Source organism: Falco rusticolus, chromosome 6 (assembly GCF_015220075.1).
Source record: "Falco rusticolus isolate bFalRus1 chromosome 6, bFalRus1.pri, whole genome shotgun sequence".
Classification (NCBI taxonomy): Eukaryota; Metazoa; Chordata; class Aves; order Falconiformes; family Falconidae; genus Falco; species Falco rusticolus.
Genome location: NC_051192.1, coordinates 16,565,366 through 16,579,470, shown reverse-complemented (window position 1 = coordinate 16,579,470; position 14,105 = coordinate 16,565,366). Strand labels below are relative to the sequence as shown.

The following is a 14,105-nucleotide window of genomic DNA, read 5'->3' as shown; positions in this document are numbered from 1 at the left end:
ATTTTGTATGCAATATTAGCAATTAATTTTGACCAACAGATCTGAAGATGGCAGGCAGAAACACACTTTGAAATTACCACGTGTAAAAGTACAGTTGGAGTGACAGGTCTAAAAGAAAATCAACGAACTGAGGTACTGGACTTCCAAACAATGTGCCCTGCAGCAACCTGGCACGGCTGGTGGCCACTAGGATAAAGGCAAACCTCAGCCCAAGCAGGGCCTGGGTGGTTGCTGCCGTGCCACGGGACAGGGAGCTCACAGGCTGCCCTGAGAGCAAATGTGGCTGGAGGAGGAGGACAGGGAGTACCTGCAGCCACTTGGTCCCTCCTCAGGCAAAGACACTCCCAGCATTCCCACCTCAATGGCAGTGATGCAGACGAATCCAAGAAAGAAACAAAGGATCCAGAAATTAAAGAAGTCTAAGATAAATATACACAGTATGAGTTCCTCACAAAATCATTTTGTTTAGATATTTCTATTACTTTTTACCTCTTTGATCTTTTCTTTCTCAGCCTCCTGCCAAAATTACTTCAGTTTCTCAGCATCAGCACATGAACTGCCAGTCTAAACCCTACAAGTGTTTGTGGAAGGCGAGCGCATTGGCCTCACCAATGTAAGCCAGGCACCAGCCTTTTCAATGCAGTGTGGAGGAAGCTATAAAGAAAAACAGAGACACACAGCAGATAAAAGCAAGAGGTGTCAGAGACAACACCAAAGACCAAGAGGCTCCAGTCACTAACCAATGGGCCACCAGGACCCTCCACCACCACAGCTCTGGAGAGGGCACACATGAACTTTATAAGTAATACAATGGGGAAAGGGCAGAAAATAAGGATTTGGGATATGGGCAAGGGAGAGCTGTGAGACAATGCAAAGTTTATAAAGGAAGTTGAGGGGAAGGCGGGTGGAGGAGGACCCAAGTGGGAGAATGGACAGAAAGGGGTACGGAAAGGGGCCAGTGGCATGTAGCCAGCAGCAGGTCAAGACACACGTCTGACTGAGCCCTGCCCTGGTCACCACCATCTGTCCTACCCTGTCCCACTCATATCCCACCTCTCCTCTTGCCTGCTGTGCTCATTTGCCCTGGTCTGGATTTGCCGAGAATGATGGTTTTGCATGGCTGCCCATTTTCCCCCTCTCTGGGAATATGTCACTGTCCGTTACACGCTAAATACCTTCAATCTTTTCATTAAGACCACTTTGCCATGCACTCTACTAGAAATCTCTGCTTCAGGCACACAACTTCACCTTCTGTTTAACAAAATGACGTTCAGTTTCCCCGTTTATCTGCTAACCCTCAATATATCAGATGTTCTCTTAAAATGTGAATCCTTCCAGGCACAGCTCAGCCTTGGCACATGCCTATACAGACCACCTGAAGCAAAGCCAGACCCCCAAAGCTCACCGAGCACACACAGCCTTCGCAAACCATGAAAAATACCAACTACAAGAAACTCAAATACCAGAAGTTACCAGAAATTCATCACTTTTGCAGCACCTGTTTAAAGAACATGGTAATATGTTTTATTCTGTAGCATTTAGGGGTACTTGGAGTTAGTTTTCCCCAGGGGACCATGCAGGCTGCTCAGGCTGTATGAGAAGCATCCAACACATCCTCACCAGGGCAAATGCAGCTCACCTCAAGATACAGAGCTGCCCCAGCAGAGCACCACTGGCTGATTTGGGGTGTTACATGTCCCTTCAGCAGCAGACCAAGTCCATAGCTAGCACCTAAGAATTTATACATAGATAAAATATTATTCATTGCTTCTCTCTCCCCATGCAAAGCCTGGCTATTACCTGTAAACCATCGAAACACTCCTTTTGGGACTCAGTTTGCTGTTTGTATCATCACTGTCAAGCATGAGCGCATCCAAAGTTGCATGCCATGCCCCCTACATCCACCCTGCTCGCTGCTGCCAAAAATACACTGCACCTAGCAAGAGAGAATCCTCTTCATCAGCTCAGAACCCGACCTCAGCAGTCCTTAAACCTCTACTGCTCAGCTGACAAAAGAGGCACATTTCTGGAGAACTATGAACTGTGCCTTGTGTGCTCTGCTCTGGGGATGGACCTGTGCACCACGGAACAGACTCATCACTGAGGCACGGAGTGCTTGATGCACTGCAGATCACTTCTGACTACTTGTAACTTGACAAGGTTTGGGAAAAATAATTAGGTACCTGGAAATGGACAAAAAAGAGGAATAAAAATCATGTCAATAAAAATGAATGGAAATTTTAGTTCAATTGCTAGCTGCTGTTAGGAATTCTCCTCTGGAGCATCTCTTAGCCACCAGCACTTAAGCAAACACCTCCAGAAACACCTAATCCTTCAAACATTACTTCACAGAACTGATATACTCCTTGGTTACAGTTCTCTAATCTGTTTTACATTACCTTTATCAAGTCTAAGAAAAAAAAAAAAAGAATTACAGGAAGACTCAGTTCAGTGATACCATAATCGAGTTCAGTGCGCCAGCAAACAGGCAAGTGCAACCGTGCTTTGTTCACCAAGTATTTTACCATAAGCCTTCTCTTTTAGAAGTGTCATGTACTGGACACCTGGCTCTCCTTCACACCACTGCAGTGTAACACTGCATGTGAGGTCCTGCCCCTGGGGAGGAACAGCCCCACACACCAGCACAGGCTGGGGCTGACCTGCTGGGGAGCAGCTCTGCGGAGAAGGACCTGGCAGTGCTGGTGGGCAGCAAGTTGCCCATGGGCCAGCAGACTGCCCTCATGGCCAAGGGGCCAGTGGGATCCTGGGGTGCATTGGGAGGAACGTGGCCAGCAGGTCGAGGGAGGTGGTCCTCCCGCTCTGCTCTGCCCTGGTGGGGCCCATCTGGAGCTCTGGGTCCAGTGCTGGGCTCCCCAGTTCCAGAGAGACTGGGAGCTGCTGGAGAGGGGCCAGCAGAGGTGACCAAGCTGATGAGGGGCTGGAGCATCTCCCTGGTGAGGAAAGGCTGCGGGAGCTGGGGCTGTTCAGCCTGGGCAGGAGAAGGCTGAGAGGGGACCTGAGCGATGCACACAGGTACCTTAAGGGCCAGTGTCAGCGGGCCGGGGCCGGGCTCTTGTCAGCGGTGCCCAGCGACAGGACAAGGGGCAACGGGCACAAACTGCAGCACAGGGAGCTCCGTGGGGAGGGCAGGAAAAACTTCTTTCCCTTGAGGGTGCCGGAGCACGGGGACAGGCTGCCCAGAGAGGCTGTGCAGTCTCCTTCTCTGGGGACGTCCAGAGCCCGCCTGGCTGCGGCCCTGCGCAGCTGCTGTAGGAGAGCCTGCTTGAGCAGGGGGTGGGCTGGGTGGTCCCAGGGGTCCCTGCCCAGCCCCACCACCCTGTGGTGCTGTGAACTATCAGCCCTGTTCTTCAAAGTTTTCTAACTGCTGCCTAAGCCATCATGTTTTGTTACTCATAGATACTCCAAAGGATTTCCCACTCACTGCACCATCACCATTTCCAGGCTCCTGCTGGCAACTGTACTGGGACTAAACATGGCAAAGGCGACCTGGGCCCCACGCAGCAATACTGAGTTTCTCGACACTCCTTGGAAGTTACCACCTCCAGACTACACAGTCCCAAGGAAGGCAAGATGACAAGAAACCCACAGCGTCTTTAGATACACAGGACACAATATGCCTTTGGAATGGCTCAGCAGCTCGTCCAGACTACCAATACAAATCATTACATTTCACCAACTTACTCCTATCCCACACTAAATAACATTGAGTTTTGCTGAGGCTTAACATTAAGAAAGGTGATCAGTTTTAACTGGCAGATCTCATGAGGAAAAACTGAACTACAACAGCCACTAAGTCTGTTTTGTTGCTCAAAACACACGCTTAAACTTGACTTTGCTCAGATTTAACCTCTAGGCTTTGAGTCTGCCTATGATCTACCCCTGTAACAACGTGTTTGCAATCTTTCAAGAGACATTCTTTTTACATCTTGAATTATTTTCTTCTTCTCCTCCGAAAATTCTCAGCACAACTTTGTCACATCATGACACAGACTGAACAATTACTCATTTGTCTACTACCAGATTAAATCTTTCCCCAAGTCGTAATGTTCTGAAAAAAAACAGTTTTCCTAATCTGCATTCTTTATTCCTAAAAAGTAAAACTTTACACTTTTCTGTAGTGAAACAAATTGTGCAAGACTCAGTCCAGTTTATCAGCAAACAGATAACCACCTTCCCTTCATAGAGTCATAGAAATATTTTGGTTGGAAAAGACCTTTAAGGTCATCAAGTCCAACTGTAATGGTTGGTTGTATCTCTGATAGTCCTCACATCTTATATGTGTTATCAAAATGGTGTTTTACGTACTTTCACTTAGATGCACTGAAATCATGTCACTCTCTGCTTGGCACAACAGTGCTCAGAGGAAGAAGTTTGTTGGATGTCTTGCAACGGCCTTTTTCGAAGCTCTGAAGACCTTTTACTCTGATGGCATGTCAGCACCAATGTATGGCTCCTGAAGGCAGCCCTCTGTTGTCACCTCATACATAAATACTCTAGGAATGATGTGCTTTTCCAGTTTACAGGGCAGGGGGAGGAGAACAGGATTCAAGCCAGCTAAATTTTTGAAGATCACAATGAGGACGCTCATTCCACAGCAATTCTTAGTTGATTCCATTGGTAATCTAACTAGCACTTGTAAAGCACGGATTCTCATACATTTTGGCTATTTTAGGATGAGATGAATCTCATCTTAGATATTATTATTTCCCTCTATTGAGCATGGAGTGAGACAAGGAAAGCTGTTCTAGTGGAGACACCTACACTGAACAGGTCTATGTGTAGAGTAGAATCCTATCTTATGGCACAGTCTTTAGAGTCAAATTTAGAGCAAATCAAGAACAGTGTGGGCAGGCTTCTTTCTAGTAGTTTAACTGGGGTAGAAGGTTTCAAATAAAGATTATTTTTAGAGATGCCAATTGGGCAAATCAAGGAATCCACATTTTCCTATAAATGCTCTCTGCCTACTATTAATAGATTGAGGAGAAGGTAATTTCTCATTTCTAGATAAAAGTTGAGACTGGTGAAGATAAGTTATTTTTTTAGGGCTAAAATTTCATTAAAATTTTAATTACTTTTTCATTTCTGGGATAGTAATTAGTATCAGCAAACTACACCACTGTGAATCAAAACTAGCACCTTCAGTTGTACTTTCAGCACTAGCAAGCACAAAGACTTAGTGTTAGCATTTGGAGGGAAAGCTTATGCTATAATTCATGCCAATGAGGAATCCCCCCCTCTTCAGGATTATCCTAATCCACTGTATGTTTTAATGGATAAAAGTCACCTGAGCATTCAAACAAGATTCCCCAGCCGAGCCACTTACCTTCAGAGTATATACTCCCATGCGTCCCGGGACCTTATAGAAAATGCCCTCTTCCCCTCGGGAGTTTGTGTGTAACATAGCATTCAGGCAGGCCAGAGGGGAAGTCCCACTGAAAACAAAAAGACAGGGTTAATGTTTGAATGTTACTTGGTCAGCGTTCATCTTCTGCTGGGAGACAATCATTGCCCCGCACCTGACCATCACACATGCAGAGGCAGAAAGATTCTAGATCCAACTTCTATTCCCAAGGAGAATAGAAGTTGAAGCTGTTACAATAAGCAACAGTGAAACCAGTCCACAGACCCATGCTCCAGTCCCAGGAAAAAAAAAAAAAAAACCAAAAAAAACCACAAAACACCAAAACACACCCACACCAACAAACCAAACAAAAAAGCCCCCATGTCCAGGCTCTCCAGTACTTCTTTGCCAAACATCAAAATAATCACACATTTTTAAAGCTCCAGATAGTCTCAGATGAGCAACATCGAGTCAGAGCATATTTGTTGTAAGCCAATGACTGACTGCAGATATTGAAAGTTGTGTTCTGGGGTTTTTCTCAACAACAAAAAACATAAAAACCTCAACAACAACAAAAAAACCCTGCCCCAAAGCCCACATTACACTGAAATGAGGGTTGTGGGATAAAGAATGGAAACCAATCATGCAATTATGAGAAGAGCAGAGATCTTGGATCCCAGCCAGGAGAATGGAGATGGAAGATCCATCTTTTCACTGGTGCTGGTGGGGGTTTCTTGTTTGTTTTTTTTAACTCATCCTGTTGTAGACAGAAGCAAAATCAGGTGGACACAGCAAGGCAGGTGACTTTTGTTCCCACCACAGGGTCAGGTGGATCACACCCACTACTAAATATGGTGTCCTTGCTCATAAAGCATATTGATATCAAGCACGACTCCTGCATAAGAAGTTGTCATCTCCCAACACCCTGCCAAAAAGGCTGGAACCAGAACCATCAAATTGACTAAAAACCTAAATTTTGACTGATTCACTGAAATCCCTGTGCAGGAGCTACAGCTGTTTGTCTGTAGTAAATTATACTAAGAACATTCAAACAAGTCGCATCAAAAATTAGTGAATACTCTAAACAATACAAAAGTAGTGAAACCCCTGGGAGGAAAGGGAAATAAAGAAGAGGACGAGCGCAACCCTCCAAAAATTTGTCTTGGTCCAAGCTCTGCCCAAGAGCAGCAGAACAGCTGAGTTACTGATGTCTTGCACAGGCAGAAGCCAACATCCTGCCGTAGGTCTGGTCTCCTCCACACCAGCACATGCCAGCTCACAGGCAGGAGACCCCAGCCAGACACAGCAGCTCACAAACCACAGGAGAAATACCATTACAAGAGGAGGGCTGGTATTTATGTTGCTAGACCCAATTCTGTCTGTGCTGACTGACGTACGCCATGCAGATGGATGGCCAGGCACCAGTCCCCACAGCAGGCACTGTGGCAGGGCACTGTCCTGGTTCCCCCTGCCTGCAGACCACAAACCAAGCGTCCTGCAAGCTGCTGGCTCCTCTGGTTCAGAACCAGGCTTGGAGAAGTGCTCAGGGTTCTGCAGGGGCTCTGCTGCTGTACTGAGGCGCCCCAGGGCTCAGGCAGAAGCCTCAGTGCAGAGACCGCTGGGGGGTTGCAGCCCACAGTCAGAGCAGATGACTTCCTTCAAACCTACATGCAAAGGGTCAGAAAACAGCCTCTATAGCTTTAATGAATACAACAGTGCAGGGGTGCTGCTGCCGTGGGGTTTACCTCTCCAAATCAGTGCCTCAGCACACACTTTTGCATCAACAGATGCTGCCGGTTGCAATTCTCTCCGGTGAGCATCAAAATGGATGTGACACGGCCAAGCAGCCGCCTGTCCAAACCTCACGTTCAGACTGTGCTTATGCATCTCTGCTCTGCAGGATCTTGTGCCTTCTGAGCTTTTGCCAGCAGCATTCATTAATACACACTAGTGAAAATGGTGGTGAGCAGGGAATTTTCTAAACCCCAGCCCAAAGCTCCTCTGATGGGTTAGCAGATGGCTCTGCCTGACGCTCCAGCAAACAGCAGTGGCACTGGAGGAAGCAGCTGAGCCTCAGGCTCGCCAGGGACCACCCAGTCATCCCGTTTTGGTTCCTACACAGCAAAGCTGTTTCATTTGGGTATTCTTACACTGACCCAGTGACTCCGATGGCTAACGGCTTTTGGAGAAGCAGCCAATCGCACTGCAAGAGAGAAATCAATAATGTGAGCACCTCACTTTGATCTCTGCCGAGAACTTGCACCTGTCTCCAGACACAGCGTGTCTAGGTCGATGTTCCAGCCAGAATCCCTACCGCTGAATATAAGCTTCTCCAAAATACATTCGCACACCGCAGACAACCTCTTGCTTGACTAAGCCCACTGAAACCAGCTCTTGGCTCATCACTCCCTGCCGTTCCCATGGCTCCTCTGTGCACCTTCTCCAGCCGTGAAGCAACTGCTGCAAACATGAACCCCACAGATGGAAGCAACTCTTCTCACACCAGCTTTGTCAAGGCAACGTCATAACATTACAAGGCTGATCCTCTTCTCCAGAAAGCCATAGGGTCTCCCTGGAAGGTACAGTTCAGTGTGATTCCCTGCAGCAAACCCAAATTCTTTCTGAAGGCACTGCTCCCCAGGGTACACCCTTCCCCTCTTCTCATCTTTGCTTCTGGATGCCATTTCTACATGCAAGTACTATGTAAGAACTGCATGCAAATTATTTTATACAGGCCCAGCTGCATCTGGCAGTCTAAACAATATAATTGTCCTTCTCCCATCACTCTTTGTCATCATCCCTCCTATTGCTGCATCTAGAAAATTATCTGAAGTCATTTTAAGCTTTTTTCCAGATCACTAATAGTATGTTGAATATCACTGAAGGCACCAAAGCATCCCCATGTTTGGGAAGCTCTTGGGCAGCAAGAGCAGCTCTGCCACGTCTCTGACCTTTAGCTCACAGAGTACGTTCTTTTTAAAGACTGTATCAGAGCAGAATATCAATGTTAAGCCAAGCATTTTACAAAAGTCTAGGCAGAGCTATGCTTTGGAAGCTCACCAAGGAATGAAGCCTTGGCAGGACCCATCTTTACAAAAGCTATACTCATCTGGCACCTACGCTGCTCCTACTGAATTGATTCTATTGTTTGACAGCTTATCTACGATTTCTGCTTTATTGTTATCTCATATTTACCCACCTCTAGTTACATGCTTTCCTCTACATGCTCTTCTGGAAAGCTGTCACAACTGTAACATTATTCTAGCTTTTCACATAGCTTATCATAAAATTTTTAAAAGTTACAATCAATTGACAAGTCCCACTTAAAAAAAAAAGTGTTTGGTTTGGGTATAAGATGCACAGTCTTCACATCCTTTCTGTCTCTTTGAGTGAGTACTCACGAGCACTCGAACTGTTCCTATACAAACCATCTTATTTTCATGACTGTCACTCATTTTAAGCCACCACTCAGGGTGCAGAGTAGCAGTTCATACCACTGAACAGTCCCCCAATTCAGCTGCAAAAGAAAAGAGCAGCTGCTGCTGCAGGGTTATGTGAGCTACCTAACCAGCACCTTCCAACTTCACTGATCCAAATTGTTATTTGATATACAAACTTCCAAACTAACAAAAAACCCCAAAACAAAACCAAAACACCCCACAAAACCCCCTTGTATATATTTATACCAAAAAAGATACTTTAAAATGTGCGGAGATGCTTGCTCCAAAATTTGGATGAAGCCCTAAGCAGCAGGCCTATACCAAACCTGCCTGCATCCCATGGGAAAGCACTCTGGGCATTTGTCTTTGATAAAAGGTGGTGTTGCCCACAGCTCTGGCAGTTTGCTACCAAGTAAACATGCAGTGAAACTGTGGTTATGTTTACTCTCGGGGATGAAACTCATTCTCCTCCGAATGGGAAGATTTTACTTCTTGCTCGTCCTTTGCTGCCCCTTTGCTCAGAATCCCTTAACATTCACTTACTACTTTTTCCAGCTACCCGTGTTTTGCACCCAGCCTACCTTTTATTACTTTAAATGAAATAGCTGCCTAAAAATAGCCTTAGGAACAAGATGTTATTATGACATTTCATTGTTGGTTGGGGTTTTTTTTTAATAATGAAGTTCATCCCCTTTATTTGCCAGGAACGCACACTGGATCATCAGCCACGTCTGGCAGTTCCCACCATTCCACCTCAAAGGCAGTACTTTGAGAAGCAGATGAAGTGAAAACAGAGTTCCTGCCTGCTCCGGATTCATTGCTATCCACTATTTCACTTCAGTCCCTTCCACCCCACCAAATCCGCATTGCTCTGCATGTGGAGCCACAGCCTCCAACACTGATGACCATCACCTTCTATTAAGGTGACTGCTAATGCACCAGCCCTTCTGGAAGTCTCAAAACAGGATTCATCCTGGAGAAATTACGTGGAGCTCAGCAAGACTATGACATGACTAGTTTGCAACTGCTATGCTCCTTCATGTCCCCTTAGGGGAAGCTGCATCCAATCTGTAAGAGCTCAAGCCCTGAACTTGATTGCTAAAGCTTTGGAAATGAAACATCCCCCAGCTTTGTGATCATGGTTATCAGTCACCCTGGGCTCCGAGGTAGAGAGGTTTGAGGTGCAGATGCACAAACCTCCTCAGCTTAGAGAGGCAGGCATCACATTACTGCTTCTGAGCACTGCCTCACTGCAGGCTCCTGTTCTACCAGCTCCCTACAGCCAACAGGCTTGACAGCTCACTGCAGCATGGATGGGCAGCATAGGCACAGTTGTGGCAAGACGGGAGAGAAGAAAGGTGTATCATTCATCATCATCAAAGCTCTCCCAAGGAAACCTGAACAAACATTACCCCTTCTACACCAGCTCCCCTCCATCACTTTCCCACAGTCTGGAGGCTACTCTGCCCGTCCTGCCCCCTCCTCTCCATGTAGGGCTGTTTTCATTTAATTATTTAAGAATCTTCCAAAATGAGCCAAGATCAATTATTACTTTCCCCATTGTGTCAAATTTCCATATTCCCCTGTTCTCACAGACTGCCGCTTCCTCCCTCAACACTACTATGCTACATCACTACAGAGCAGCAGAGCAGACAGCAAAGGGATCTCACTCTCATAGTTAAGTGCAAAGTCAAAATATTTGTCCAGATGTTGGCAATTTGGTGCAAACTACTGAAAACAGAGCTCTTTCATACCCCAGCAGGTTAGGAACAGAGCTGAATTGGATCCTGTACTACATGTAGGGGGCAGGTGTTGGGGGCTTGCTTTGGTTTTGGAGACCAGGGAAGGCTTTTGAGTCAGAATGACATTTTCTTCTCTTAAATGTCCTTAACCTGAGATGCAATGTGCAATGTACAAAGCAGCAGGTACAACACCACACGCAGTTTTAAGGCACCCAGCTAGAAGTTTGTTACACAAACCAATGTATTTGAATTAAGATGCTTCATCTAGACACAGCACACTCCCTGGTTTTACCAAGCTGCTTGGGTTTGCCCCAAGAACTAGCTGCTGCAGGAAGAATTACACATCGGTTTGTGCCAAATCTAAGAGCGGCTCATCCCCAGGGCCCCTAGATCTACTTGGACTGTTTTCATCCCAAATCTCATTTATGCACTGAAAATAAGACTACCTGCACAATCAAGACGCAGCAACTTTATCCAACTGTCAAGTAATCTCAGTATCTCAGTAATTTATGTCGGTAAAGTCCTTCTGTTTCATCTGGCCGCTTTCCTGACAACAAAAGCATCTTACTGATGAAGAGAGAATACATTCCTGACACAGGAAAATAATTGACTTCAACATCTTCTACCTCCAGAAAGTTACTGGTGCCTCATCTAATGCTTCTAACAGTCATTTGCAACAAAAACTTCAGTAGAAGCATTCCAACTGCAGTTCATCATCATGCAAGAACACCACCCCAAATGCACCTGGAGGGAGCACTCTAGCTGTGTTTGTGCTTCTGTGAGTGAAATGGATTTTTAGCTGTATTTTCATTGATACACTGACAGCAATGTCCTATCTAAACTTTTTATTCCAATAGGGAATAGCATGCTAGCTGGCAGCTACAGAAAAAAGCCAACTTATTTTAACTGTTGTGATAATAAACCAGATGCTCACCTTTATCAATTATCCAGTGCTCAGTGCCAGACTACTGACAAACAAACAGCATCCTTGAGAAAAATCAAAATAAATGTTCCTTTGTTTATACCGGTTCATACCTCAGCTGAGTAATACTCCTTGGGACTGTTCGGATCAGAACAGAGTTGCTTAGGCTGATCAATTCAGCCAGTGCAAACAGTCAGCTGCAGGCTTTGTTCATTGAAATGAGCCTGCATTAAAGTAAAAAATACATATTTACAACAGTTTACAAGGTGCAAAGGTAACTACCATGAGCTTTACCAGGATTAATTTGGTTTCCAAGGCATTACAAGTACATATTGAAACCTCCTAGCATTTATTTTTCAAAAAAGCTAAACCTAGCACAGTCTTTCAATTCAATCTGCCAAAATACAGGCATTGAACTCGGTGCAGATGGGCCTCATGGTGCTGGTGCAAGTGTCACAATCCAAGCTCTGGTGCCTAGACCTAGGATCTCCATCATGAAAGCTGGGAAATGCCAGTTTGTTCACCGCTTGAAGTTTTAAGCCATTTTACTTTCCCAGAACTTACACATTATCCTCACGCACAGTATATTTCCGCTTGAAAAAAACTAGAGAATAACATATCCACCCATTCAAAGTGACCTCTACCCTAAAGCAAAAACAGTTTAAACTCTGGCACTGGCGTTAAACCACAGCAGCAAGAACATCTTCATTTAAAGGTGCTGCTAAGAGAGGTCCGATACAAGCAAGCACCCATCAATACTTACCAGGTGACCCCCCCAGTGAACAGGCTGAGCAAACACATGTTCTTGAACTCAGCTATTACCCAAACAGGCACCAACATTTTCGCTACGCAGCATGGTCCTAACAATACTTACTCTCAGCCAAAAGCTGGGGGTACTTTACAAACCCCTGCTTGAAACGCTCTGAGCACGCTGCACTGGGGCAAATATTAAGCGCCTGCAAAGCGGCTAGTTCAGTTACGAATTCAGTTCCCAAACGTTCTGCTACTGTTGCTGTTTTAGTAATTATTTCTTTCTCATCCTGGTTTGCCAGCTAAAACCAACCAATTTAGCAAGTTCACTGAAATTTATAAACCTGTTTATAATTATAAACCTGTGACTGCTACTATATTTTTTACGTTGTTGACTGATCAAGGGGGTTTAGTATCTTCTAACCATTTATTCTAATCTGAAAACTAACATTTTCCACATCTGCACTTTCATTTCATTAAAGAGTTAGAAAACTAATCTCAAAGTAATCTCCAGCAAGTGATAGTCCCTCTGTCTGCAGAATGGGCACATTCTTTCGCTTATTTTATTGGACTGCTGAAAGGACTAAACATCATAATTATTTTTTGTAGTTAAGAGGTAGTTATAAGGCCAGTCAATGGCATAAGAAACACATATCTGAGCTCTCACTCCTCCAAGTATTTCTCTAAGCAACCTGACACTGACATTCCAGACACGTACATACCAAGTTTTTCCTTCTGAGAATTGCCAAATTTAAGCCATCACTAAATCACGGCATTTTAAACTCCACATTTAAATTCAAAGCTTCTTCAGGCTGAGCAAGAAAACAGGGGTTTGAGAGTGGTAAATGTACAGAAGGTTAAGGCTTAAGGTAAGGGCTCTACTGGGAGCAGCTGCCTGTTGAGAGGAGGAAGGAGGTGGAACATTTCTTCCCACACTTTCAATCCCACTGCAGCATCCCTTCCCATCAGCCTTGCCCCTGAGACCTCAGGGACCCGGATGACTTGTTCCAATTTGAAAACTAAGTGTGACCAAATCATTTTTGTTCGGTCACATGTGGATAGGACACCGGATTGAAATTTTTAAATCGTGATGTGTTTGAACTTCTAAACACTTTGCCCTCCAAGCATTATGCAAGGCATCTTAACGTTACTTTATATTAAAGCCCCATTTTTCATTTGGTTAGCAGGTTTTGCAGTATTTCTTGGTGCGACCCAGCAGATCCCGTGCAGCCTCCTACAGCAGGGCCTCTCCCAAGCAAGATCCCACCTCAGGGCTCCAGGGGACCCTGCAGACAGAGGGGCACCTCCTGATGCTGCTGGGCACAGAAGCACAACTCTGAAAGCACTGCTTTCACACCACCTAGTTGCCGTAGCACTCAGCCACCTCAACAACAGGAAAGAGTTAATTATCGCCTTGTGATCTAAATGGAAGCTTAATACAAAGTGCACCCAGCAGCACCTGTCTTCCTTTCACACTGTCACTGCACGTTGATGTAACTGGATAAAAACGCCCAAATGGACCGGACTGCGTGGAAGGGTGAGGGGTTTTCCCACTTTGTTCTTTTGAGCATCCCCTTCTTTCACTTGAATCAGACATTCACACAAATGGCTTTTTGTTTATTAGTATATTAAAATACGAAGTTTTCAAAAAAACACCAGTTTTGGACCTATGCAAGTGTCAGAGCAGAGAGGTATTTTAAGCAGACACCACTGTACGACTTCAAGCTTGTTAAATACATTCATCATTTAGAAAAGCAGCTTATTTACAGTGTTAAATTTCGCTTCACCCAATACGCAATGCCAAACGTCCCCAAGACAAGAGATGCACAAAAACACATCATGCAAATCAAGCATCCCCCTCCCCACAAATTCAGGTTTGCAGACAGCGG

The 14,105-nt window shown here is 45.2% G+C and overlaps 1 protein-coding gene across 1 annotated transcript in view; it reads right to left on the bottom strand.

The window, feature by feature from the left end:
* Positions 1–14,105, bottom strand: part of LOC119149536 (putative Polycomb group protein ASXL2) — a 61,526-nt gene that overhangs the window by 3,126 nt on the left and 44,295 nt on the right. Inside the window, exon 4 of the mRNA XM_037390801.1 lies at positions 5,345–5,453. Within this exon, the coding sequence (XP_037246698.1) occupies positions 5,345–5,453 (109 nt within the window). The remainder of the gene's footprint in view (positions 1–5,344; positions 5,454–14,105) is intronic.